This window comes from Anomalospiza imberbis, chromosome 10 (genome assembly GCF_031753505.1).
Source record: "Anomalospiza imberbis isolate Cuckoo-Finch-1a 21T00152 chromosome 10, ASM3175350v1, whole genome shotgun sequence".
NCBI classification, from domain to species: domain Eukaryota; kingdom Metazoa; phylum Chordata; class Aves; order Passeriformes; family Viduidae; genus Anomalospiza; species Anomalospiza imberbis.
Genome location: NC_089690.1, coordinates 1,050,489 through 1,078,056, shown reverse-complemented (window position 1 = coordinate 1,078,056; position 27,568 = coordinate 1,050,489). Strand labels below are relative to the sequence as shown.

Below are 27,568 nucleotides of genomic sequence, written 5' to 3'. Positions count from 1 at the left end.
GCGGTGCGGCAGATTGCAATTTTCCGAGCCAAGCGCTGCAACTACATCATTTTCAAAGAAAGGCTTGAAGTGATCCCAGATATTCCCCCCGAGCATGCGGGCAGGCTCCCCAGTGGGACTGAACTGGAGCACTGAAAAGGATAAAAGAGAGCAGCCCCTCTGCCCGTTCGCCTGGCGCAGGAGGAGGCAGCGAGGCTGTGCCCGGCGGTGACAGCGGAGGTGATGTCTGGGAGGTGCTGTCCGGCTCCTGCCACAGCCGGGGGGGGATGCCAAACGCAAAGCTCGTTTTGCAAAGGCAGAGCCGAGGTTTGCTCAGGTGAGCGCCGCGGGGACGCACCTGAGTCCTCGTATTTGCAGCTGTTTCCCGGCGAACGCATTTATTCCCGTAAACTTTTGCCTTTCGTATTCCAATTCGGTCCCCGAGCTGGAGCGGGGCCAGAAACATGTCACTTGGTGAAAAGCCCCCGAGCTGGCTCCTCTCCCGCCCCCACCCCTGTCACAGGCGTAGTCGCTGTCTCTCCCTTTTACATAATCCCAGCGGATCGGGAGCGCCTGGCTCCGGGGGAGGCAGCCCGGGCTCGGGCGCATCCCGGAGCGCAGCGGGAGCTGCGGGGCAGCCCTGCCGCGGGGGCGGCGGCAGCGCTCGGGGGCGCGGGGGGCGGCTCTCGGTATTTTTAGCGTGCATCGAGGGCCAGCGTGGCTGGGGTGGCATTTGGAGCAGCTCGCGCTGCAGAGCTCAGCATCAAGGACATAATTCAGGCAGAAAACGAATTGGGAAGGACTTCAGCTTCAAAATGCGAGGGAGCTGAGGAGTTCACAGAATTATTGCCGCAGCCGCTGGGAAAAGCCTTTGGCTCTGGATTCCCCTCGGGCTGAGGAGCGGGTCCCCAGGTGAACACGAAATTCCAGCTCCACTGGCTGGAAGGAGCCTCCCCGCCCAAAGGTTACCGAGACTCGGCAGCGGCGCAGCTGAGCCCGAGGGTTACTCAGCTCTTCCTCCAAATTCCCCTGCGCTGCTTCTCCTGGGGAGAAATCAGCTCTGCACACGGAGAGATCCGCGAGCAGAAACAGAGATTAGTCATAAAGATAAAGCCTCAGCCTTGTCGCCAACGAGCTGCTATTCCTGGTGCAGCTCCCAGGTCTGGGGCAGACGGAGTGCCGGGGCTGTGAGAACTCCGGTGGGACAACCCACCCTCACTCTCCAAGCCTTATCCAGGAATAAGGCAGAAAGGACTCCCAAAGGCCCAACTCTGGAGGCTGCAGGAGCAAGGAATTGCGATTCTCCGGGGTGTTGGTACCCCGGGAGAGAGCTGGGAGCCCGGGGAAATCAGGGGATAACTGCAGGCAATTAGCACAGAGTGCCCCTACAGCCAGCGAGCGTGGCTTGGGAGCAGGTCCTGTCCCTGAGGGACACCATCAAAGACTCGTCTCTCACAGATGGGGAAACTGAGGCACGATGGCCTGGATGGGGCTGCCAGAGGGGTCAGGGGTCACAGGAGCGGCTGGCTGCCACTGGGGAGGTGGCTAAAGGACAAGTTACGCTGATTTTGTGTGTCCTGTCTCCGGACAAAGCCCTCTGCCATGCCCCAAACACTGCCACCCCCACAGCCTGGGAGCTGGGATCCCCCTGGACACTGTCCCTCCCATGCCACCCCAGCCCCCTGTCCAGCTGGGACTGGCTCCAGGAGACATTTATTAACCAGCAGTTCTGCCCTGGCCACAGGCTCACTGAGGACTTCTGCTGCCAACACCACGGCAGGAGGGTTTGACGTCCCTGCTGGAAGTTGGTCATGGCTGAAGGACAGGGACAAGCAGCTGGAAAGGCCAGGTTTCCACTGGGGCAGAGCCTCCCTGCCATTGATCAACCATCCAAGGAAACCACAGAAAATGACATCTGAGCACCCCATCCATGCTGCTTCCAATCCGTGCAGCTCCCGGAGAGTGAACACTGGCATTTCCCGAGCTGCAGGATCACCCTGCCCTGCTGCACCACGCCTGGATCCGGGAGTGGCTGCTGAGCCCAGAGCGGCTTTGCAGCTGTCCCAGGACCCCAAAGCCAGCATTCACACAAAATTGCATCCTGCATCTCCCCAGGGCAGGTCTGGGGGCACAGGAGCCCTGGCTGGTATCCCATGGGCTGGGAACTAGCAGGATAAAGCTGCCCGGAGCCCCACACCCCTCAGCCTGCCCATGGAGCCCTCCTGTGCCTGCTGCCTCCCCCAGCAGCAGCTCCACCTCGGGAACGGGGTGCAGAGATCCCAGGCTGTCCCCTTCTCCCAGCCCCAACGTCCCCCACTGGTGGCTGAAAGGGACCCCCTGACCAGGCAAAAGCCAGCCCCAAAGGCACACAAATCCTCCTCACTCGCAGCCAAAGGCAGGACAGAGAAGCTGATCAGCTGCCCACACTGAGCACTTCAGACCGAACTCACAGCCATTCTTCATTTTTGCTGCCTAGGCTAGGAGGAATAAAAACCTGTGAGAGGCAGGAGGCATTCCATAAGAATGCCTGAGATTTTGTTTTCTGCATTTGTCTAAAATTGGCTTTGATCTCATCTTCCCCAAGTGCACCAGGTGAGAAGTCCGTGAGCCACCCCCGCGGTGGGCTGATACCCACGGCACACGCCTCTGCTCCACACAACACACGGCAAACCAACTTTCCCTGCCCAGCCCCAAGCACGCCCGGCTAATTGATTCTTCTGCTCATTAGCACCAATATTAGTTACACTGAACACTTAACAGGAACCATCTTAGCACCGCTGTCACAAATTCACGACGTTGCACAGAATCTGCCCAAGCAGATTTGGGTACAAAATCACGAATACATATGCCTGCAAAAACACGAACACCCCAAAGCTTTCCAGTTATGCCCGAGTTCAAAAATCTATTAATAACCCGAGGAGAGAGCTCCTCTGCAAAACCAGGTGCATCCAGGCAGGCAAAGTAAAGAGCTATTACACTGCAAGGGAACAAAGACCGAGACCGTGCCCATACCTATATTTCATGCCCGTTTGCTTTGCGGTGGATTCTTTTAATGAAATGTGGTGCTGCGGGGTAAATGTCCCCAAACTGCGAGCGATAATAGCCACTGTCCGAAATTTTGCCCGGGCTGCATTCACTACGTTCGGGGTCGTGGTGTTCTGCTTGCTGATGAGCCTGTCTTCACCATTTCTCTTCAAGTTGTGGTCCGTGCAGGCGATGGACACTTGCATCGCGCCCGCGGCGCCCCGGCCGGGTGGCGGGCGGACCCCCGGCCCCCCACGGGCTGCAGCTGCCCGGCTCGGCCGGCAAACCCCCGACCTGGGACTCCCCGAGCACCGGGGGCTCCGGGAGAGCCGCGCTGCGTGCCCGCGGTGCCGCCGGCCGAGGAACGCGAACTTGCCGCGGCAACCGCGCGAGCGGCTTCGGGCTCACTCCGGGCTCTCCGCGGCGACGCTGCTGCTCAGCCAGAAGCATCCATCCAGTCAGGTGCTCCCGGAGCGCCGCTCCTTCATGGTGATCGCTCCGCAGCCGCTCTGGCTCGCTGCAGGCTCCCGGCCGCTGGTTTTAAATCACTGCGAGCATCCTGTGAGCGCTGGCTCCGGCGCCGCTGGACCGCGAAGTGCTGAGCAGGCACAGCCGAGCCCCGTCCCTCGCCAGCGCGTCCCTAAGGAGCGGCAGCATCCATCGGTGTCCTTCGCCCAGGCGCAGCAGCGCTACCTCCCACCCATGGCAGCCCGCCGAGCGCTGGCAGCGGCTCCGCAGCGGCCCCGGGATCCCCCGCCAGAGCCTGCGGGAAGGATGGCAAGGATGGCGAGGATGCGAACGGCGGGCCTCCTTTGTGCTCGGAGGGAAGGCAGGCGCTCAGGCAGATCCGCCCGGAAAAATCGCTGCCGGCATCGCTAAGCGAGGTCTTCTACAGCGGGCAGCAATCCGGTGTTAAAATGGGTTAATTACGGGGAAAGGAAAAAAAATAGGGGGAGGGGGAGGAAAATCGCTGTGCTCCGGTGTGTGAGGCAGTTAACACGTTAATGCCGTGCTCCTGGCGCCCGGAGCCGCCGCCCGCAGCCCCCGGCTCGCAGCAGGGCCAGGGTTAATCCTGCTCCCCCAGCATCGCCAGCGGAATAAGCCGCAGTGTAAAGGCTTGGAGGCAAAGCCATCCCCATCCCGCAGCAGACCAAATTTTCCCCATCCCCCTTCCATCCCCATCCCCATCCCCCTTCCATCCCCATCCCCCTTCCATCCCCATCCCCATCCCCTTTCCATCCCCATCCCATCCCCATCCCCATCCCCATCCCCATCCCCATCCCCATCCCCATCCCCCTTCCATCCCCATCCCCATCCCCATCCCCATCCCCCTTCCATCCCCATCCCATCCCCATCCCATCCCCGGCCGAGGCTGCCCTCCCAGCCCGGCACTGCCCCATGCTGCCTCTCCTGGTGCGCTGGCTTTGGGCACCAAGGGGACCCCCAGGCTGGGGAGCTGCTCACAGGAGGGGTGACAGGGTGGCCAGATTTGGAGGCCCCCCAGGACCCCCATCCGTCACTGTCACTGTCACCTGAAGCAGACAGTGGTGGGACAGGCAGTGGGTGTCCCTGGGTGCAGCCCCACAGCAGAGGGTGCCCGTGGGTGGCAGGGCAGGGTCGCCCGTGGTCCCTTTCCCACCCAGCACAGGCCACGGGAAATGGTCCAGAGGGGATCCCCAGACCCCACTCCTACATCTGCCCCAGACTGCCCGGGGCTGGGGGGCACCTCCGGAGCTCCCTGTGCCCACTCGGTCACTGCCGGGCCCCAGGCCCTCCCTTTGGCGTGGGAGCAGCTCCCAGGCTGGAGCCCCGGGCTGGACCTGCCCGAGGCACCCAGAGCTGGAGCAGGAGCGGTGGCAGAGTGAGCTGGGGGTGCTGGGGGTGATCACAACCCGGTTTGAGCTCAGGGTGACAGAGCTTTGACCCCTGCCCTGCAGCGGGGGCACACCATGGTGTGTGTCCCCTCTACCCTGCTGAGGAGGGGGCGTGTGACAGCGGCCGGGGGGCAGCCAGCCAAGGCCACCCACCAGCCCGTGACAGGGGACGAGCTTCTTTCGCGATGGCTCATTAACAGGTACCCAGCACATCCCTTTGAGGATGGAAAGCATTAAATCCCAACAAAGACAGTTACTGTATGATATTTTCCCAAAGAGGATTAACAGTTAATCATGCAGCAGACCCAAGAACTCCCAGCTGTGAGTGGTCTCCTTGGAGTCACCCTCAAGCAGGGATGTGGGGGAAGCAGGACCCCTGGGAGGGTTTCCAGACCCCTCATCAGTGAGTCAGTACTGCAGAGCACCAGCAAACCCAGCACAGTGGGGCACCGGGGGGCACGAGGCATGGGGTCACTGACCCCAAGGTGCCCCTCACCTCCTCAGGGTCTCCCCGGGACTGGGGCTGCAGCTGGAGCACAGCTGGCAGCACGCACTCGGGTTGGGAGCCCAGCTGCGTTCCAGAGCCCAGAGCAGGACTGGCAAACCTGGAAGCATTCCCCTCCCCGGCAGCCTCCCACCCCTCGCTGGGCTCAGGCCTGCCAAGGTGCGCTCTGCCTCTGTCCTGTACATCTCTGGAGACTTCCCACTGCAGCCAGACCTGCCCAATGCTCGGACCTGGTCTCCGGGGGATGAGCCCAGGTCACTGCCACCCGGGTCCTGGCCACCACCCCCACTGCCAGGGCCGCCCATGCCCTGAGGTACCAGGGGAGGGCACAGAAAGGGACAGTCACGTTCTGCACTGGCACATCCCACAGAGCATCTTACCTCAAGCTGCTTAGCTTTGGAGGGGTTACAGTCTCTCCACGGAAGATGTATTTAAATACGGGATTTATTTCATTTCCTGAGCAAGATAATCACCTCTAGAGTAAAACGTCGGGGTAACATAATTCTGTATGATGAAAACCCCGAGCTTGTGGAAGAGGAGGTACGTGACAACCCTGGCAGAGGACTCAGCCACGAGCCAAGCCCAGGCTCCCAGTGCCACCTCAGTGCCACCAAGTCACTGTGACAGCACGCCCTCGTGCATTTATTTCCCTGAGCAAGACAAGGACCGCTCATTAAACGACTTGCTCAAAATGCTCCATCAAGCAAATGTAGTTTAACACAGCTGCCTGTGACCACCCTGTGACCCCCCCAGCCCTGGGGCCACTGCAGCCACCCCGAGGGTGAAGTCAAGAGCCAGCAGAGCCAGGGCGAGCAGGGGCAGGGCAGCAGGAGCTGCCCGGGCTCCACACAAGCACTGCCACGGCCCCAGGAGAGTCCCCAGCACCCTGCAGGGGCAGGACGATGCACACCCCGCGGCGAGCAGGACGGAAACCTCCGAAAACCAAGAACTGCTTTCTGCAGCCGCGGTGGGATCCCTGCGGAGGCTGGAAGGGGCCGCGGGGCCGGGCACAGAGCGCGGCTGAGCGAGGAGCCCTTCCCAGAGCTCCTGCAGGGCCGCTGCTCCAGGGTCAGTCCAGCACGGCTCTGGCTGCAACCAGAGGCAGAAAGATGCTTCTGCAGCCCAAAATATGAGCATGAATCAAGGTCCTGCAGTCTGGGCTGGGTGAAACCTCGTGAGCTGCTGCAGCCCTGGCCCAGCACGGCTGGATTGCTCCTGATTGCTCCTTCCTTTTTTAAATTTTACCTTATAGTGGAGCTCCTTCGAAATACGATGCCAAGTCTGGCTGGAGATTCTGCTTCTCATGGCTGCAGTCAGAGGCTAAATTATTTACCCTCCCTGCCATGGCAGGGTGTTGGGACTGGGTGGGCTTTAGGGTCCCCTCCAGCCACAGCAGCCTGTGATTCCAGCAATCCAGGTCACAGTAATGAAGCCAACCCAGCCTGCCTAAGCTCTTTAACTGAAATTCTTCTATGTCGAGAAAGGACAACAACTGAATTTAGCAGCAAGCCTGCAGCAGTGCCCATGACAGAGGTGGTGGCTGCCCCTGCATCTCTGGCAGTGTCCAAGGCCAGGTTGGAGCAACCTGGGATAATGGAAGGGGGTGGAACAAGGTGCACAACAAAGTCTCTTCCAACCCAGACCATTGTGGGATTCCGTGATCCATGTTAGAGGTGTTCCCTCTGCTCCCAGTGCTGGAGGTTCCTGCCCTCCCCACGGCCAGAACAGCCCCAGGACCAGGGAGATGCAGCAGGATGGAACAGTCAGTGCTTCCAGGCTGGAGACACATCAGAAAACGGTTTCAGCCTTCATGAGGAGAGCTTTAACCATGCTGGACACTCAGACAGATGCTCAGTGAGATGCAATGCCCTTGGATGGACCAGGCCTTGGGAGACGGCATGGCAGCACTGAAAAGGCTGCTGGCAGTGCCATGGGGGCAGGATCCTACTCCAAAATCGGAGCCCTTGGAGCTTTTCCACCCAAGAAAAGGCCTTTCTTTCGTTTATCCCGCAGCCCAGAGTTGGCCGCAGCCCCCACATTCCGTGCAGGGCTCCAGAGCCACGCTCCCCGCAGCCAGCACAGACACTGCCTGTCTCCAGGAGCCCGAGAACGATCCCAAATCCCGGATTTCCAGCCTGCCCCCGTCACCGCCGCAGGACACGCTCAGGGCAGCCCCGCTCCCTGTCCCAGTGCAAGTTCCATTGGGCCCTGCGGGCTGCGGTGACAAACACAGCCCCTGCTCCTCGCTGCTCCCGCAGCTGCTCGGGAACTTTCCTGCCGGGAGAGCTCCTGCCGGGAGAGCTCCTGCCGGGAGAGCTCCTGCCGGGATCGCGGCGGGTCCTTCCGTCTCCCCATCCGCGCTGACACGGACACGGGCGAGACAAGGAGCGCTGCCCCGGAGCGAGCAGGGCTGGGAGGCGGCTGCGGGCAGGGCTTCCCTGGGATGGATCCCAGTGACGAGCGGCCCGCTGCAGCCCCTCGGAGCAGGGTCCCGCCGGCAGCAGCGGCGCCGGGGCCCGCGGCGATGCGGGGCTCTTTGGGGACAGCCGGGGCCGCCGGGAATGGCTCTTTTTGATAACGTTTTTGATAACGCTGCTGGAAGCCGCGCGAGGAAACGAGCTGCAGAACAAAAGCTCGGCGCTTATCGAGCCCACAGCCATCACATTTCCGCTGGTTTCACATCAAAAACTCCATTTGCATTTGTAATTGCACTTGAGGAAAACGGGTCAAAATTCCCATTAAATGGTTTTTAGTTACAAGGCGTCGTTCTGGCAGGTTTAGAGCCAGCCGGGGGCAGCGCCCCACCGGGGCTCCTCTGATGACAGCCGAGTTTGTCACCTGCGGGATCCGCGGCAGCTCCGAGGGCTCCATCCGCCCGGAATGGACCCGAGCTGGGAGCGTGACAGCTCCGCGGCACGCTGCCCTGCCAGCACGGGCTTGGGATAAGGCTGGGCTGGGACCAACCCAGCAGCAGAGCAGCTGTGGCTGCCCCTGCATCCCTGCAAGTGTCCCAGGCCAGGCTGGACGCTGGCATTTGCAGCAGCCCGGGACAGTGGGAGGTGCCCCTGCCTTGGCAGGGGTGGCACTGGACGGGCTCGAAGGTCCCTCCCAACCCAAACCAGGCTGGGATTCTGCGCTGCTCTAAATCCAAATTCCCATCCCATCCCCAAGCCCCCCACGGTCCAAGGCCAGCCCCACCCTGGTGTGGGGGCACCCCCAGCCGCAAGGGAGCCCCGAGGAGCTCTGACCCGGCAGCTCTGCAACATTCAATGAAGAATCTTTGATTGAACAGGAAGGAATCAGCGCTGCGAGCCAGCCCGGAGCTCTCCGTGTCTGACACGGAGGGTGGAACTCATCAGGAGCCCAATCCAATTAAGCGGCCGCTTGTCCCCGCGGAGACAACACTCCCCCACGGTGCCTGCTGCCCATTAGCTGCTGGGTCCCTGCTCCAAAGCAGGTAATTTCATTTTTCCATGCTATCTATTCTATTTCTCAGCTGACTGCAAGCCAGTGCCTCACATGAAGGGCTCCAGAAGTCACCATTATATTAATGTATTGTGCTACACTGAGCACTTAATGGTCTTTAAGGTCCCTTCCACTCAAGCCACTCTGTGATTCTGTGATATCAGAACACTCAGAGCTGCACGAAGCTCCACGGCACTGTTCAAGAGTGCCGTGTTTTACTCCCCCACTGTACAAGAGGGTTTTGTGTTTTATTCCCCCTGGGAGCCCCTGACGCGGTATCCAGGCATCCATGCCAGGCCCGGAGCAGAGGAGCATCCCCAGCAGCAGCAGCAGCACCCTCAGGGCTGCTGTGCCAGCTCGTGGCCAAGAAAGGATTTTCCCTTCTGCCACACTCGTGTTCTACACCGTGCATGCACAAAATGCAGATCTTCCCCGTGTGCTTCGCATCACCGGATGGACAAATGTATTCCAAACAGAGCTCAGCCCAAGCTGTGTCCTTCCAGCTTGGCCGTGCTCGTGTAATAGTGGATTTAGGGCAATTATGAACATTGCTGTGTAATCCACACACGGCAATTCTCACCCGAGCATTACGTGTAATAGCTTAGAGCTCCAAATTAACTTGTATGGAGAAAGGCTGCTGAGGAGTGGGGTTTGGATCTGGGTGACAAACACACAGCTCCAGCTGCCCTGCTCTGGGACACACCGGAGCACACGGGGGAGCAATTACAGAGCAGGAACTTCTGATTGTGTGAGATCAGCTGGCAGAGGGGCAGCACAAAGACCAGCTACAGCATACTGTGCTGTTTGGGAAACTGTTCCAATGAATACCCCTTCAAAAAACTTCCCCCTCTTCTGGAATCCCTCAGTTTTCACCTCCTCCTCCAGCCGATGGAAGACTTGGCCCTTCTGAGCAACTCAGAGAAAGCCAAGTGTCTCCATCAGTCACTATCTTATGTAAGTCACCACTGCATAATAAGCACTATTAAAAACACCACCTTCCCAAACAGCATTTTTCAGAGAAGAATTTTAAGTCTTCTCCTGAGAGTCACTCTTTCAGCTGCAGCAGCATTTCTAATTATTAACGTGAGTGACAGGGGGTGTGAATCCCATCAGCTGCACGCAGCAGAACTGGCACAGGACCTCGCTCCCTGCTCCTCACCTCACCAGCATCCCAAAAGAACGGGCATCTGCTGGAATTAATCACTGAGGAGAATTAGCACATCACCCAGCACAGTGGTTTGCTGAAACCCAGCAGATTACCAGGGAACCATCTTCAGCCCCATTAATTTTAATGGATCCTTTTCCCACTGCCAGGCTCCTCTTTGGGGGGAGGGATTGGCAAAACCCGCTGTGTCAGCACTTCTCTGCCTCTCAGTTACCAGCCCACACTGCTGGTTAAAAATCAGCATTTCAGGAGCTCTGGAATCTGCTTTGCACCTGAGCAGGTGCAGGCACAGCACTCTGCTGCCAGCCAGGAGCCAGGGCCCGCGGTGACTCTTCAGCTCCCAAATTTTCCTTTGCTCTTCTCACTTTCAGAATTCTCTGCAGAGGCTTTTAACTTTTTTTTTTTTTTTTTTTAACTTTTTTTGGCCCACAAGGCAAGAGCACGATGTACCTCAGAGCAGCACATGGTCATGGAAAGATTTGGATTGGAAGGGAGCTTAAAGCCACCCCTGCCATGGCAGGGACACCTCCCACTGTCCCAGGGAGCTCCAAGCCCCAGTGTCCAGCCTGGCCTTGGGCACTGCCAAGGGGGGCAGTGTCATTTTAGTAAATCAAGTGCAAGGCACTCTCGAGTCTGCAGGTGGCCTCCAGCCACTGCCAAGCACTTCCAAGCCAATATTTCTGCATTTCCCAGGCCAGTGCTGGCCGGGCAAGTAGTCGCTGATCTCTGGGCACATCCCAAACATTGAACAACCACTTTTGCACTGGACCGGCGCCCATTTAATTAACAAAAAGATTTGCAAGAGGATCATTACTTACTGCCAAATGCATAACCGCTCATTAGGCCCTCAGGGGAAATGAATAATTGCTCCTGCAATCTACAGATTGTGTCTTTTTCTGCAGGGAAAAACGGTTTCATCTCCCCAGCTGGGGTGGGACACGGAGGGCTGGGGGAGAACCCTCAGCCCAGCAGCAGCTGGACCACGGGGAGCAGCTCCCCCAGCAGCCTCAGCCTGTCCCCAGGACTCTCCAAGGATCCCCGTGCTCTCCACAAAGACCTCTGGAAAAAGCAGCAGCCGTGCCCTTGGACTGATGGAAACACTGTGCTGGCTTCTGGAACCTTTCTGGCGCAGGGGTGAGGCCAGCAACTACGAAAATACACTGAAAACAAGGAGGAAAAGGCTTATCAGGCAGTGACAGGTCTGCACAGGAGGTTTATCCATGGCAAAGCTGCCTTTCATCCGGGCTCCCCCTCCCCACACCAGGGGAGAGGCAGAAGCAGAGGAGTGCTCGACTCAGTGTGGGGAAAACCAGAGAGCAGTGCAAACACATCTCAGCTGAGTGCTCTGACGGGTTCAGACCGCAAAAAACCAAGTTCTGGTTCAAAGATGGGTGCAAAGAGCAGCCCCACGGAGCTCCACCTGAGCCATGCCCACCTGCCGTGCCAGGCACAGTCGGCACCAAGGCTGGTGACACGGGACCTGCTCTCCCCTGGCACTGAGCCTTGCCAGGGCCTGGATTTGTCATCATTCCTAAAGGAGGCAGCCTTGAAATAAACCTGCAAGCCACGGGAGGAGGTTTTGCTCCCAGATTTGCTCAGCATTTTGTGTCGGCGCAGCATCCGGCAACATCCCTTTCTCAGCACATCCCAAAGTCAGCCCAAAGACTCTGGACAAAACCTCTTTTAACCAGGACCACGTGGGCCGAGTTTCATCCCCGACTGCAGCCTTCAAACAGTCTATAAATACACCCGGGAACATCCCAAACTCCGGAGCCAGCCCCGCGGAGAGGCGCCGCAGGAGCGGGAGCAGGCGCAGGCTCAGCAGGAGCTCCTGCCCGGGATCGGGGCTGGAGCAGCACCTGCCAGCCCAGCCAGAGCTCCACGGGAGCACGAGGGGCAGGGGAAAGCAGCAAAAGTGGGGGGAAAGCAGCAGAAATGCAAATTCCTGCTGGGCAGCGGCCGGAGCAGCCGAGGGTCAGCTGGGATCTACTGCGGCCCTGGGGAATGGGGAGGGCAAAATCTGCTTTGTTTTCCCCACCAACCCGAGCACCTGCAGTGTGGGAACTTCCCACAGGAAGGTGGGAATGACCCTGAGGTAGCAGCACACTGAGCCTGAGCGTGGCTCTGTGAGGGCTTTAGGGAATCATCATGGAATGGTTTGGGTTGGGAGGGACCTTGAAGCTCATCCATGGGCAGGGAGAGGACCCTACAAAAATGACACAAACCCCAAGGAACTGAGGTCATAGGAAGAAGGGCAGACATGGGGAAGTGTCCTGTCACCACGGCACCAGGCAGCTGCTGTGCAGTTTGAACAGACTAAAAAATCACTTAGGAGCCTGACAGTGACTGTGAAGAAAAGGACACAGCTGGATGCAGCCCCATGGATCAATCTGCACAGGAAGTAGGGGAAACATTAAGGCTGGAAGATATATCCCAATAAATACAATGCAGCAGCACTCAGAGCAGATGAGGACAGGATTACAGTGCAGGATTACAGGACCCCATCAAGAGCCCTCCTATATTTTGCCATCTAAAGATTAGATATTTTAAAGCTTCAATGCACAAAATGGGCCTCACTGAGGAAGCCTGGAAGAGCAGCTATGGCAAAGGGATCATTCCCAAATTCCCCTCTTCTGGGGCAGCTCTGCAGGGGTGTAAGCTCAGGGTTAAATCCCCCCTTGGTGTTCAGCACCTCGGATGGCCTTGGCTGATTCCTGGTAACATCTCCAACCGGCTGGAGCTTCCAGCACCCACAGCACATCCCGTGTTGGGGAGTTCCCCAGTTCCATTACGGAGGCTGGCAAAGGGTTTCCTGTGCTCAAACCTGTTGTACAGAATGTCCTTTGCTCCCCCCTGCCCCAGTTCCTGTGCTGTGGGAGACGGTGAGTGACTGGCTACAGGCTGTTCCTGATTTAAACACATCTGTAATCCCTGTCCATCATCTTTTCCCTAAGCCAAAAGCCTGTTTAATCTCCCGGTGCAGGGACAATCCCGTCCCTCGGACCCCTCTGCTTGCCAGAATCCATTGGAATGGGATGGCCAGCACTGGCCAAGGGCCTGGTGTCAGCTCCTCACAGTTCCCACTGCAACCAGGAAAGGGAGAGGAAAAAGGAAGAGGGAAAATGGGGAAGGAGAAAGGGAAAAGGAGTAAGGAAAGGGAACACCCCTCAAAGGGCTGCCTGCTGGCCAGTCTCTGCATCAAAGTTTCACAATCCGAATTTGCCAGGTTTTAATTAACTGCTTAACCAATAAAAGCAACAGAAAGAGGACGGTGCTCTCTTGGGGGGGGCTGCAGGAGCTCAAGGGTTCCCTGCAGGACACCCCAAGGAGGCCATGCCGAGGGAAGTGGGTTTGCCAGGGATTTCTGTGCTGTGGGAAGGATGCTCCCTCCTGGAACAGGACCTCCGCTAACAAAAAACATAAACCAGGAATGCAAACCCCAGCCCAGCTGCAGCAGGGTTAACCCAGCAGTGTCTCAGGACTCCGTGACCTCCATGAATACTTTCCACCCCAACATTTGCCAGCAGCATGTTTTGCTAGAGCTGCCTGGGTGCTCTTGCAGACACATCTACTCCTATAAGATTTCCCCCCCAGGCCCCGAGCGCAGCTGCCCGAGCTCACAGACCCTGCTGCAATCAGGAGGGAGCAGAACCTTGGGAGGTTTTGCAGCCAGAGCCTCAGCCCAGCACAGTGCATGGGAAGGAGCTGTGCGCGGAACAAACACCTTGCTGGATAACAAAACACCAGACGAGCTTTGTAAATGGTGTTTCATCTGAGAGAAATTCTGTTGTCACCAGAAACGAGCCAAGCTCAGGCACTGCTGCACTTTGGGGTCTTCTGTGACCTGGGAACTGTGCTGCACTGGCTGAAGCTATGAAAGGGAAAAGAGCTGATCAGCCTGTCAATGAACCAGCTTACAAGTGTTTAGTAAGTGTTTCTTGTTCACAATTCATTACTTCCCACTTGTAATTGAATAAATCTTTAAAAAGGAGCTGCTACTGTGCTGGCTTCAGACTGGACCCATGGAGAGCTGAACAAACATCCACGAGGCAGAAGAAGAAAGAGAACATGTCCAAGCTCACAGTCAGATAGAAGAGTCCCTGTACTTCTGGAAAACACCCTGTGGAAGCAGCAGGTGGGAACTGCTGGAGCATCCCTGCCCTCAGCAGAGCCCTCTGGCCAGCCCCTCTCCCACAGGATAAATCTCTGCATACGTGGGAAGAGCAGTAAGTTACGGCTGCTTCTGTCAGCTGTGAAAAATGTGCACACTCCAAAGGGAGCAGGGGCTCCAATCCATCAGCTTCAAGAGAAATGAAGCACATGCTTTATTTCCCCGTGGCTGATGGCTCTGCTGAATGAGGGACACTCCACTTAACTAAGCCAAGACACAGAGGTGCCTGAAGGTGTGTGCAGGGCCTCCTGCAGCCCTGGGCAGCCCCAGCTGCCCCCACACCAGTCCCACAGTCTCTCATTAATTACATTTTTCTATGGCTTTAAAACTCCCTCTCCATCCATCTCCAACCCTGCAGAAATTTTCTCCCCAAGCTCTTTGCAGGTCTCTCCCCCAGGCTGGGCACGTTTTGGTGCAGCAGAACACAGAGACGGAGAACACAGGACACTTCAGCCAGGGGATCCCAGCCCTTCATGGGAACACTGTGAGCCTGCACCTCTGCTCCTCAGTGAGGAGCAAGTTTTAGATCGTGGCTGCTGTGGACTGACACTGTGGAAAGTGCAGAATCAGAGAGAAACCAGATAAATGGGGATTTTCCTGTCCTGAAAGGGACACCAACCTTTTCAAACACAACTGCAACTGTGCTGTGTCCCACAGCTGTGGGTAGGATCACCAGAGGGAGCAAAGGGATTTCTCATGAAAGGGTGTCGAATTCCAGGCCAGAAGCCCCAGTGAATGAGAGGACCTCGCTGGGGACAGCAGAGCCCCTGCCAGCCCCGGGATTTCTCCTGCCACAGCTGCAAGCACAGCGGCCCTGGGATGCCCATCCATGGCCTTGGGACACTCTCCCATTTCATCCCCCAGCACTGTGGGCTCAGCTCCCTTTCTCTAACCCCAGCTTGCTCCAAGGATGCCCAGCTGGCCCAGCAGCACCGTGGCACAAAGCCCTTTGCCATTCCTGCCGGTCCTGACTCCAAAACTGCTCTTTCACAGCCCCACTCATCCCTGGACATTGTCACCAAATTTCCCCATCCAGCAGCGAAAGCTGGGACACAACTGAGCTGGATCCATAAGAATACCAGGCATAGTGTCTTATTTCAGTTTTAAGCTCGGACTAGCCACAGGCTAGCTTTTCCTCTTGGGAAAGCAAATGTTTCAAAGAAAATTTGCTTTTCTTAGAAGCAGAGAGAACTAGCAAACTCTCCATGCAGGACATCATCCTTTTAAAAGGAACCTCTCTGGAAGCAAAGCACAATGACAACTGCTGGAGCACACCAGTGTCTCTTCACCCACCATCCCCAGCCAACACCCCCTGTCCCCAGGCTGTTCCAGCTCCTGGAGGGATGACACCCTTTCCCTTGCACACCCTTTCCAACCCGAAAGCCACATATTTCCCAGCCTGAACCCAGCCAGGGGTTTGGCTCTCAGTCCACTTGCTCCATGAGGACAGAGAGGGTCTCAGCGTTCAGGACCTGAGCTGGAAAACTCAGAGGGATTTTCCCCATCCTGGAAGTGCTCAAGGCCAGGTTGGATGGGGCTTGGAGCAGCCTGTCCTCGGGGGAGGTGTTCCTGCCCGTGGCAGGGGGTGGGATGAGATGGACTTTCACCCTTCCAACCCAAACCATTCCACGACTCTGTGAACAACGTTGGAAAAGAGAGATCAAATTCAGCGTTCTAAGAGAACAGCTCACACGCACTCAGCTTTGCCCAGTGTCTCCCTGCTTGCCACGGTGCCCAGAGAAATTCAAGTCCCCGAGGCAGCCGGGGGCGCGGCTGCTGCCGGGCGCCCAGCGGCGTGCCCGGCTCCCTCCCGAGCCTCGGCCCCGGCCAGCCCGGTACCTGTAGCCCATGGAGGCGCGGTGGCGGGCGCGCAGGGCCAGCCCGTGCGGCTGCAGGGAGCTCTCCGGCTGTCTGCCGTCGGCGCGGGGGCTGCGCGCCCCGGGCCAGCCGGCGGCAGCGCTGCGAGCCCCGGGCCAGCCGGCGGCAGCGCTGCGCGCCCCGGGCCAGCCGGCGGCAGCGCTGCGAGCCCCGGGCCAGCCGGCGGCAGCGCTGCGAGCCCCGGGCCAGCCGGCGGCAGCGCTGCGAGCCCCGGGCCAGCCGGCGGCAGCGCTGCGAGCCCGCGGGGCCGCGCCCGCCCGCCGGCCCCAGGGCCGGGGCGGGGGGATGTCGGCACACGGTGGCTTGTACAGCTGCATGGTGGCCAGCGGGGCCAGCCGGCCGCGGCCGGGCAGAGCCCGGAGCCGAGCCCGGAGCCGAGCCCCGAGCCCACCAGGATCCCAGAGCTGGCCAGGGCTGCTCCCCCGGACGTGCCTCACCCCGCTGCAACCGGCCCCTTCTGGGTGATGCCCAGGGTGGCCTTCGGCCAAGAGCAGCAATCTTGTTCGTCTGCTGAGACCTCTCCTGGCCCAGCGCTCCGAGGGGTGAGGACTGCTGGTGGGAATAGAGCACCGACCCCATTTCCCAGGTCTTATATTTAGATAATGAGAAATATTTGCTTGGGATTCGACCCGAGGCCAATGAACATAAACCAAATACTCTCCCAGGGTGTATTTCAGGCCCTGGGCTGACCAGAGGAACTCTGCAGGCACCTCCTCTGCGGCTCGCTGGAACAGCTTGTTCTGTCACAGTGCGCTGCGAGCTCTCACAGCTGGGGTTACCTGCTCGGGGAACTTCTCCAGCATCTGCCAGCCTCCCGGGGTGTGACAATTCATATGATGATGTTAACAATGATTTCACCAGTGCTGAACAGCAAACAAAAAGGTTCTGGTTCACAGACTCACAGAATGGCTTGGATTGGAAAGGACCTTAAAGACCATCTCATTCCAAACTCCCCTGCCATGGCAGGGACACCTTCCACTGTCCCAGGTTGCTCCAAGCCCTGTCCAACCTGGCCTTGAACAATCCAGGGATGGTCTTTATGGTCTTCATCCCTGCAACACCCAGGAGGGCCACAGTGACCTTTCCTGGTCACAGCAGACAATCCTGCCGAGGTCTGGCTCATGCCACTGAGGCAGATGTCCGAGACTCTTCTATTTTAAAAACTCACCCCATTTCGGCCCCAAATACATTAGAAAAATAAGTTAAATAATCAAGTGATGGATGTATCATGAACTCAACTAATCCTTAAATCTTTCAAAGCAGATAAAGAAAGACTGATCCCAACCCCAGAATATATTTGAAAAGCTCCTAATTCAATGTCACAGAGGGGAGTTTGGCAGGAACAGTGGGATTACCCCGTTATTCCTGTGTGACTGTCACATCAGGGCGTGGGTGGCCCTGGGTGTCCTCGGGGGGGTCCTGCCAAGGATGGGGGTCCTGTTCTCACAGTGCTGATCCCATGGGGTGCAGGGGGGATCTCAACCCAGCTCTTTGCAGCCCAAGGACACTCAAGGCAGGGCAGCGTGTCCCAGGGCTGTCCCTCCCTGTCCCCCGAGGCTGTCCCTGCTAGGGCCCCATGTTTCCTCCCCGCAGCGTAACTCCAGGGCTGTACCTGTGATCTCTGCTGCAGCTGCCTTTGGTTTTACCTCCTGCCAGCCCCAGCTCATCTATAATGCAAGGCTGAGAAATACCAGCGCCGAGAAATACCTCTGCAAGCTCCTCGGAGTTTTCTGGGCACAAGGGTTTTGGTGGTTTAGAGGATCAGGGCTTGTGTGGATCAGCATCCTGAGAAACCTAGCTCTCCCAGAAGTTATTTCCCAGCCCTTTGATTTTATGGTGCTGGTGGAGCCCCTGGGTGCCAGCCACAGGCCAGAGGGGCTGGTGAGCACCGGACCCAGAATCTGCCCCCTCCCAGACCCCTCGTGCTCCCCTCAGGTGCTCCTGAACATTCCTGCATCAACACCCGCTTGCTCCTTCTCCCACTTTTACTTCCTTTTCCTTCCACTTATCCCGTTCCTAATTTTCATTGTCGTGACATTCCAGTTCACTTCTTACCCAAGCACATCGGCGAGAGCTCGGTTTGTGCCGGGCACTGCAGGCACCCCCATCCTGCCTGGGACTGGGGAGGGTCTCGGCCGATCCTCAGCCGGAATGCCGGCTGCTACGGAGGGGAGGGGAAGGAGAAGCCCCCCGGGGGAGGGGAAGGAGAAGTCCCCCGGGGGAGGGGAAGGAGAAGCCCCCCGGGGGAGGGGAAGGAGAAGCCCCCCGGGGGAGGGGAAGGAAGCCTCCCCTCCCCTGCGGTCCCAGGGCTGCCCTGGGGCGCTCCCGGGAGCGGCTCCTCGGGGCTGGGGCAGCAGCACCCGGGCAGTTCCTGCTGAGGTTCCGATTTCAGCGAGGGTCTGACCCCGCACAGGAGATTAGAGACTCACACGTCTAATTTCCACTAATACCAAGATCCCCTTATATTTTTTTAAAGGAGCAGATCAGATTCTGGAGGCTGCGACATTTAAGACCGATGGGATGAGAGATGCAGCGACTGCAGGTTCTCCCTCCCGGGGGCTCCTTCCCAGGCTGAGCCCTCGGGCAGGGAGAGGGGACAAGGACCCTCCTGCCACCCACACGGTTCTGCAGCAACTTTTCTACTCTATTCAAAACACAAACGAAACCACGGTCACTTGGGCAAATTAGAAACAAGGCTCAACAACCACACGCACTTGTGCTGGACAAGTTCTGGGAATCAACAGACAAGTTTGCAGGATATTCATCTCTGTGAAGCACGAATAACCAGAAAAATCAGACTTGCAAAGCCAAAGAGCTTTCTATTATTATTACCATCGCTGTGGTTATTCTTGCTGCCGTTGTTGCTATCGTCTCTATTATTATTATTATTATTATTATTATTATTACTGTCACGATTACCAGGGCCAGGCCGGCCAGCAGCACTCGCGGAGGGCAGCGGGCAGGGCAGGACGTACCTGTGGGGCATGCCGGTGGTGTAGGCGATGGTGTACTCGTGGGACAGCTCGCACAGCCGCAGGTACCAGTTCATCTCCAGCTCCCGCAGCAGCGCCAGGCGCCGCGCCCGCAGCTGGGGCTGCCCGGGCCGCGCCCGGCCCTCCTTGCTGCTCTCGGCCGAGCTCTTCAGGGCTCTGTCCCGGCTGCCCAGGGACAGCACCGACTGCTTCCTCAGCTTCAGCGACTCATCGGCGCTCTTGCCCCCCACGGTCCCCGTGCGTGCCGCCAGCATTTCGGCGCTGCCTCGGTGCGAGAGCGCTCAGCCTCAAATCATCGAGAGTGACCGCGGCGCTCCTTCTCCCTCTCTAGCCTCACGCCGGCCTCAAAGCTGTAATTAGAGACGTGTCTGCGGGGCTTAACCGGGAAGAAGAGCCGCAGCCTTCTCATGGAACCATCTGTAGCGGCTGCGGCGTGCCAGCGGCTCCGCAGCCGGGCCGGGGGACAGTCCCTGAAAGCATCACACCGGGCACAGCCCCACGCCTCTGCTGGCCTCGGACCAGCGAGGGCTTTCGCTGGAGACTTCTGGAAAACCCGTCCGGCTGCCCAGCGCCGTAAACATCGGAGGTGAAGTCACACGTGTCACCTTGAGGGCGAGCCCTCGCCCACGTGGGCTGGCCCGGGCAAATTGCAGCGCGGTTCGTGCCCGCCGCGGCCCCGGAGCATCCCCGTGCCCACCGCTTCCCCCCTCCTCCTCCTCCTCCTGCAGCTCCTCGGCTGGCCCCATCCCGCAGGAGCTGCCATTCTCCAAGGGATCTGTAGGAATTTGGGGATTTGGTCCCCTTAGGATGAGAACAAAGTTCCGACCGCTCCCGAGCAAACGGTGTTTGTTAAATGTATGAAAGGGCGGACGCGGGAATCGCATTAATTCCCCTCTCCGGTCGGAAATGTAAAAGCTGGCACGGAGATTACAGCTCTAATCACAGCAGCCACTTCGGGAGCACGGGCACAGCCGTGTGCGAGAGAGCCGCGGGAGCAAAACCCCGCTCAGACAGCGGGAACGCAAAGCCGCTGCCTCAAAAGCACTGTAATCACCCCAAAGCAGGGTCACCCCAAAGGAGGGTCACCCCAAAGCAGGGCCGCCACCCCCGTGCCCCGCAGGCTCTCCCGGGGGTGGATGGAGGGGTTCCTGGGATGGGGCAGAGGGAGCGCGGGGGTCTCTGTCACAGTGTCCCACTCCCAGCACGTCAGCCACCAGCTCGGGATGGTTTTCCCCCCCGAGCCGTGCAGATCCGCGAGGCTGGAGGCTCCCCCAGCCTTTCCCAACATCTGGGGGCCCTGCCTGACCCCCAGCCACTTCCCAGGAGGGTTTGGATCCCCACCTCGCTGCGTCCCTCCCCTCCGGGCGCTCCCGGCTGTGTCGGGTCCCCTCCCAGCCAGGTGGGACCTGCTGGGCTCTCAGCACCCCCTGGCCTGGCTTCCCCCCAGCCCCAGGGACCCCTGAGCCAGCCCAGTGCTGGGTGAGGGGTGCTGGGAGCCCAGCAGGGGCCCGTCCTGCTCTGCAGACACCTGTCCTGCTCTGCAGGCACACACGGCTGCTCACTGTGCTGCCAGAGGGGTTACAGGACAAAAAAACCCTTTTTGGCTGCTTTTCCAGACAGCCATTCCATCACTTTTTGGAGAAAGTCCTACAAAATTTACCTCCAAGAAGAACAGGTGCTATCCAACCTATTCAGCAGACACGGCACTAAAACATTCACTGGAAGCTTTGCAAAACTCTGGAAAAACGACTCACACTTTGAGCTGTTGAAACAGTCTAGTTCCGTGCCTGATCCAACGTGTTTGCCCCTAACCTTTAAAGTGCTTCACAGCAAGGAAAAGGAGTTTTTCCTGGAGTTTCCAGAAGCCTTTACAGCAACCCTGAGCAGTGAAGCAGCACACTCTCCCACTGCACGCACACGAGCTGGAGCCTCACGAGATCCTCCAGCTCCTTCCATGGGGAAGCTGGTGATCAAAAGCCAAACAAAGTTCCCGAAGAGCTGCATAAAAAGCACATTGTGCCTCCTCAGCCTCGGTGTGGCTCACTCTGCCAAGCGCAGGAGCACCCCGCTGTTCCCAGGGGCTCCCAGGGCTGCCAGCAGCTCACAGGTGAATGAAGGCCAGCAGCTGCTGGCGATTTGTCGCTCTCGCTGGGGCACTGCCGGGGTGTCGCAGGCCATTGTTCCCTGGTGGCACTCGGGCCGTTCCATAGCCCCGCGCGTAAGGAGAGCCCGGCTCGCCTTATAAAAGTTGCAGGACGATTGATTTCCTGAAAGCGAAGCTGCCGTGAAATATTGATGCTGGAACCCTCGGTTCCCAGGGCCGGGGGCGTCTCCTGGGGGCACAAACCCCCCAAAAACCCCTCCTGCTGCCGCACCGATAACACGGGACCAGGCCGTGATGCTCCAGGGAGCAACACTTCAAACTGATCCCTGCTCAGGGCTGGGGCTCCTCCTGCCTTCTGTACTCCTTCTCTATTCCTTTTCTACTCCTTTAATCATCTGTTAAAGTAAAATGTAATAAAACCGTGCATTTCTAACTTGCCTGTACACTGTATAAATGTACAGAATCATGGTTAGGGGCTCTCTAGCGGTAGCTCATTATGAATTATAACTGATTATTATATTAATTATATGATATCGTATAACTTATATTTATTAATAAATTACACCAGGGTTTGAACATTTCTCTGTCTCAAAACGCTTTCTTAAATCTGATTTGTATTCCAGCTGCAGTCCCCAGAGCTGGACACACGGAACGGGAACCATCTCCTGCCGAGGGGTGTCCCAGGGCTCCCCTCCCCTGCGCCCAGAGCTGTGCCCTGCATCTACAGGGAATCAAACCCAATCCCGGCTCCCGGAGCAGCGGGGTGCAGAGGGCCAGAAGAGCCCCACAGGAGCTTTCATCCCCGCAGTGCTGCCTGTGCCACGGGCTCTGAAGCAGAACATTGCAGCAGCACCCAGCCTGCAGCCCCAGGAGCAGAGCTCGGCATTAATCCGTTCTCCTCTGGCTCAGGCACCCTTTTAGCCAAACCTCCTGTTTTCAGACGTAAATAAGAGCAGCTCCTAAACCCCCTGCAGCAGCTGTTTTCTGCTCGGGGGAGCAGGAGGGAGGAGTAAATGCACTGCACACGGGGCCCCTTTAAAGCTGGATTGGAAATCTCCTGAGCAGTTGTCCAGCAGGATGTGCCATTCCAGTGGCACCTCTGTGGTGGCCAGTGTGTGACCCCACAGTGTCACAACCAGGAAGCCCATCCTGACTTTCTGCACCACAAATTTATTTTGACAGAATGAAGGAATGGTTTGGGTTGGAAGGGACCTTGAATCCCCTCCAGTGCCACCCCTGCCTTGGGCAGGGACCTCCCCCTGTCCCAGGTGTTCCAAGCCCAGTGTCCAGCCTGGCCTTGGGCACTGCCAGGGATCCAGGGGCAGCCCCAGCTGCTCTGGGAATCCCAGCCCAGCCAGGAATTCCCAATTCCCAATCTCCCACCCATCCCTGCCCCTGGCAGTGGGAGCCATTCCCTGTGTCCTGTCCCCCATCCCTTGTCTCCAGTCCCTCTCCAGCTCTCCTGGAGCCCCTTCAGGCCCTGGCAGGGCTCTGAGCTCTCCCTGGAGCTGCTCCTCTCCAGGTGAGCACCCCCAGCTCTCCCAGCCTGCCAGTGCCTGCTTCCAGAGTAAAGGAATGCAGGACACACAGTCTGATCCTGCAATTCTCCAGTAATTCCACTAAAACACACTGACAGTTCCCTTAAAATGACCTCCAAATCCCCCCTTGCCCTGCAGATCCCAGAGCAGCCTCCCAGGATCTGCTCTGCACACCCCAAAGCTCTGCACACACAGACCTGGGAGCCAGACAAACGAGCAGCAGCTCAGCACCTGCAAGGTCCTGCTCAGAGGGGGAAGCAGAACACCTCGGGCCTTGCCCAGCTACAGATTGATTTGGGATGTGCCTGTCAGTGATCCCTGAGCAAACAAGGAGTTTGGTCCCACAGGAGCAGAGCCATTGCCACCTCCTGATCCAGTTAGCCACGGGCTCAGGCTCTTCCCAGCCCTCCTCTGCTCCAGGTAATTGAAACCCCACAGGGACAGGTTCATGAAGGTGTTTAATGGGGTTTAAGTGGCTCACCCTGCTCTGGCAGTGCTCAAACGCAGTGGAGATGAACCTCTGCTCGGCCAGCAGCTTTGTGCCGGGGCAGCCCCAGCAAACCTGCTCCCACCCAGGGAGCCCCACAGCCAGGCAGCTTTTGAAGCACCTCTGAGATCACCGAGAGCATCTGTGGCAGCAGCTCTGGGCACAGGGAGCAACACCCAACTTCCCCAGGCCTTTCTGGGAAAGGCTGTGAGAGGATCAGAGAAAGGAACGAGAAACAATTCTTATCTGAACTGACTACACCTGTTATTGTGAGCATGTGAAATGTCTTATGGAGATTTGTTAACCAAAGAGTGGTTTCCTAATTAGCCAATGGTGATAGTGTTATAATTGAAGGTCCAGCTGTATCACAGCTGTCTATAAAAGCAATGAGTTTCTTTATAATGATATCTATAATAAAGAGATTGCTCAACCTTCTGTAAGTCACAGAGTCAGTGCTCATTATTACTCGTTTGGGGATCTCCTGCTGCGACAATTGGAAAGTTTTGTACTGCTCTCTGTGGCCAGAGAGCTCCTGCCACACACCTGTTAGCCCAAATCCCAGGAGCAGCCCTGGCAGAGCTCCGGCTCTCCCTGAAGGGCAGCACGTCACAGCAGCCTCAGTGAGCCAATCTGCTGAAATTAAAAGCTGAAGTGGCTCTCTCCAGCCTTTTATCTTCTCCAGTAATTTCTAGATGTGATTGTAGGGCCAAAGGGCAGTCCCAGCACACCCAAGAGAAGAGGAAAATTCCTGGCTGTGTTAATTAACTCGTTTTTCCCTCTTTGCTGAGTTCAGGGAGGTCTCTCACGAGCAGCTCCTCGGGGCTTGCTCTGAGCTGCACCGAGCAGCGACCAAGCAACCCGTGATGAGAAAGGGGAAAGTTTTCCCAGGCCAAGGAGAGCCCAGGCACTCGGAGCTCTCTGGAGGCACGTGGCTGTGCTGGGCAGGACCTTTGAGCCTGGTGGTCCCTGAGCAGCTCAGCCAGCACGAGAAGGTGCAGAAGCACCCACATGCTCTTTACTTTTCTGCACGAATTTCACACCGAAGGCTGAGCTGCTGGAGCTGAGTGTGGCAGGCACATTTCTCTCTCTCAGGATTCTTCACAGAGGAGCAGAGAGAGGAGAAAGAGAAAACAATTTCTATTCCTGCTCCTTGTTTTTCCCATGTGGAATGTGCCTGGAGAATTGTTCACCTGGGGTGATTGCTTGGCTGGGTTCTGGTGAGGATTGTTGGAGCTGATGGCCAATCCAACCCACCTGTGGCTGGGCTCAGAGAGGGTCAGGAGTTGTGAGTGAGTTAGATACGGGAGTTAGAACAAGTAGGTTTGTGGTGTTAGTGTCTCCTTTAAACAGTATATTAATGGATTATAGGATAGTTATAATAAAGAAACCATTCAACCTTCTGAGCTGGAGTCACACATCAGCATTTCTCCCCACCGGGTTCACCTGCACGTACAATAGCCAAGCAGGTGCCCAGCACTGGATTCCCTGCCCGGCAGCGAGGGCTCCCAGGATGAATTCAGAACAGCTCTGGCCATGCTCTGAGCACTGGATTCCCTGCTGGGCAGCAAGGGCTCCCAGGATGAATTCAGAACAGCTCTGGCCATGCTCTGAGCACTGGATTCCCTGCTGGGCAGCAAGGGCTCCCAGGATGAATTCAGAACAGCTCTGGCCATGCTCTGAGCACTGGATTCCCGGCCGCGCAGCGAGGGCTCCCAGGATGAATTCAGAATGCTCATTCAGAATGGATCCTGTTCCTGGCCAGCCTCCTGTGCCTGGGGGATTGTGTTTGGGGGGCTGGCAGAGCCCCAGCTCTGGCTGGGAGCTGCGCCCACAGCCTGGAGCAGACAGGGGACACGGAGCTGTCCCTCCACCCCAAAGCCCTGTCCCCACCCCAGCACAGCCCGTGGTGGCATTGCCATGGCAATCAGCACCACACAGGGACTAAAAATAAACCCCAGCTCTGCAGAGCACAGAGATCATCCCGAATGCCAGCCCTGACTCAGCCACCCCCGGGGCTGGGGCTGGGGGCTGCTGGCTCCCTGTTCTGCCCATCCCAGGGCTGCCTGCTGAGCTGCCCTGAGCTTCTCCTTCAGCCCTGCTCCGGCCCCGGGCTCTGCCAACTGGGAGTGCCCAGGGGCAGGTGGGCATCACTCCACTGTTCACCCGGGAAACCTCCTCTTTTCCTCTAACCCCCCCAGATTCCCCCAATTCCTCCTGCATTCCCGTTTCCTGAGCAGCATTCCCCCCTCCACACCACGGAACCCCGACAGCTGGCCCAGCTCCAGCCCTGGAAAGAGCAGCTGGGCCCTTGTCCGTGGCTTCTTCCAGATCACCTTGCCCAAATTGTGACAGAATTACTGCAAGAGCAGCGCTGGAAGCATTTCCCAGGGGATACAGGCTGCTCAAGAACATCACTCCTGGGCAGAACCCCCCCAGGAGCCACCAAGGCAGAGCCACACCCTGTAAGGAGCAGACACCCTTCTGGATTAACCACAGCTCAGACCTGGCTCTCCCCTAAACTGCATTCACCCCACGAGGTTTTTTTCCACCCTAAATAACATTGTAAAAAATGAACAAATCCGGCAAGCAGCTCCATATTGATCTCTGTATTCCCAACCACTTGGGAAAGGAGAAATATCCTCTAAAGAGCTCTAAAGGGGCTCTTGAGCAGACATTTAAATCAATTACATCCATAACAACAGCTTGCTCAACCCAAAATACACTCCTATTCATAACATATTTTTACACATTAGCCCTTAAAAAATGAAAAAAAAGAGTCACACCAAGGTTCAAACGTAATATTTTTATTTGTGGATAAAAATTAAGGCTCACAGTACTTCATCATTTCACAAGCAGAAAATGTTAAAAATTGAGACTGACGGGGAGTGCCCCTGATACAAATTCCTCTAATTGCTGACACGTTTTAGTGAAGACTCGAGGTGAACAATTGTACAGGGCAGCTACAGGTATTAGTTTGTAAACTAGGTGCTAGACAGAGCTGGTTTTTCAGAAGTGTGAACAGAGCATGATGTTTCTCTCCACCCTGGCTGTCCAGTGCACAAGGGTGGCACAGGAACACCCAGAACTGCTGGGATGAGCACACCAACCTGGCCAGAACAGCCCACAGGGCTGCAGCACTTGGCACAGCTGGCAGCAGGGCTGAGGGGCACAGACTCCACTCCCGTAAGACATGTGGATTCATAGTGCAATAGTTCACGCCTAGAATGTTCAAAACCCAACTTTCCGAGCTCAGGAAGGGCAGGGGGTGCTGCCCAGCTCCAGCAGCACAGGGAAGCAGCCCAGGGGATCAAGGATAGTGACAGCGCACGGCAGACACGGTGCCCAGGTCAGGATGTAGCTCCAAGGAGGACTTCTCCAAGGGTGCAGCCTGCAGGGAACCAAAGGTTCCTGCCCAGGAGAGCTGCGGGGGCTCTCCCGGCCCCCCTGCAGCCCCCAGCCCTCGCTGGGAGCACGTTTCACCCCTCAGCACACAGACTGCAGCTCCAGCTGCACAGGGACAGCCTGGGCAGAATGCAGCAGGGGCTGGGCTTCAGAGCTCTCTGAATTATTTGTATTATTTTTAGTGATTCCTTCAGCTTTGCTTGTTTGCTGTCAAGGCAACACAGCCGTGGCAGCGCTGCCTGTTGCTGTGAGAACTGAGGGGGTTCTGCCTCTCACCAGAGATTCAGCTCTTGGCTCTGCACCCTCTGGAGTGAGATAGCACCCAGAAATGACAGCAGCTGCCCCCAGCCTTTCCTGACCAAACCTAAAGGCACAGCAACTTCGCTGGGGAGCTCCCTTGGAGGTCAGCTTTACCTGCCAGGACAGGTGCTGCCCCAGCAGACACCCATTTGCAGGTCTGAGCAGGCACAGAGCCCATCCTGCAGCAAAGGAATCGATAATCACTGACATCACCGCAGCTCAGAGAGGCTGTGACAGCTGTGGGTGCAAATCACCACCCCCTTTTGGAAAGGAGGTGACTGACTTATCGATTCAGCTCCAGCTGCCCAAGCTGCAGAGCCCTCCTGGAGCAGGGCTGGAGGGCAGGCAGAGCCCCCCACCCCAATTCCTGCCCGCCCTGTCCCCAGCAGCCCTGGGAGCAGCGGCTGGGACACGCCACCTCCTCCCCCTCGTGCAGAACACCCCTCAGTGACACAGGCAGAAAACCACATTTACACCAGCTGGGCACGTCCTGGGAGCAGGAATTTCCAAACCCCATTTCCATAAGGTGTAGGCAGGGAATGTAAGAACAGGAGAACGCGTGCCACCAAAACTATGGAACAAACACTTGCAATACTATTCCAGTTCACAAATCCAGGCAAGGGCAGAGAGGAGCTACAGCCACGAAATACTCCATGCTCCTGAACAGCTGAAACCAAGGGTTT

The 27,568-nt window shown here is 57.6% G+C and overlaps 1 protein-coding gene across 2 annotated transcripts in view; it reads right to left on the bottom strand.

Moving 5' to 3' along the window:
• The window catches only part of KCNAB1 (potassium voltage-gated channel subfamily A regulatory beta subunit 1), a 60,030-nt gene extending 40,707 nt beyond the window's left edge, over nt 1–19,323 (bottom strand). Inside the window, exon 1 of one of the 2 annotated variants that reach the window (XM_068200145.1) lies at nt 19,037–19,323. In XM_068200145.1, coding sequence (XP_068056246.1) covers nt 19,037–19,308 — 272 coding nt within the window. In that variant the 5' untranslated portion in view covers nt 19,309–19,323. Of the gene's footprint in view, nt 1–2,991; nt 3,968–19,036 lie in introns of those variants that run through there. The other variant, XM_068200146.1, reaches the window with a different exon arrangement.
• Nucleotides 19,324–27,568: the final 8,245 nt, after the last annotated feature.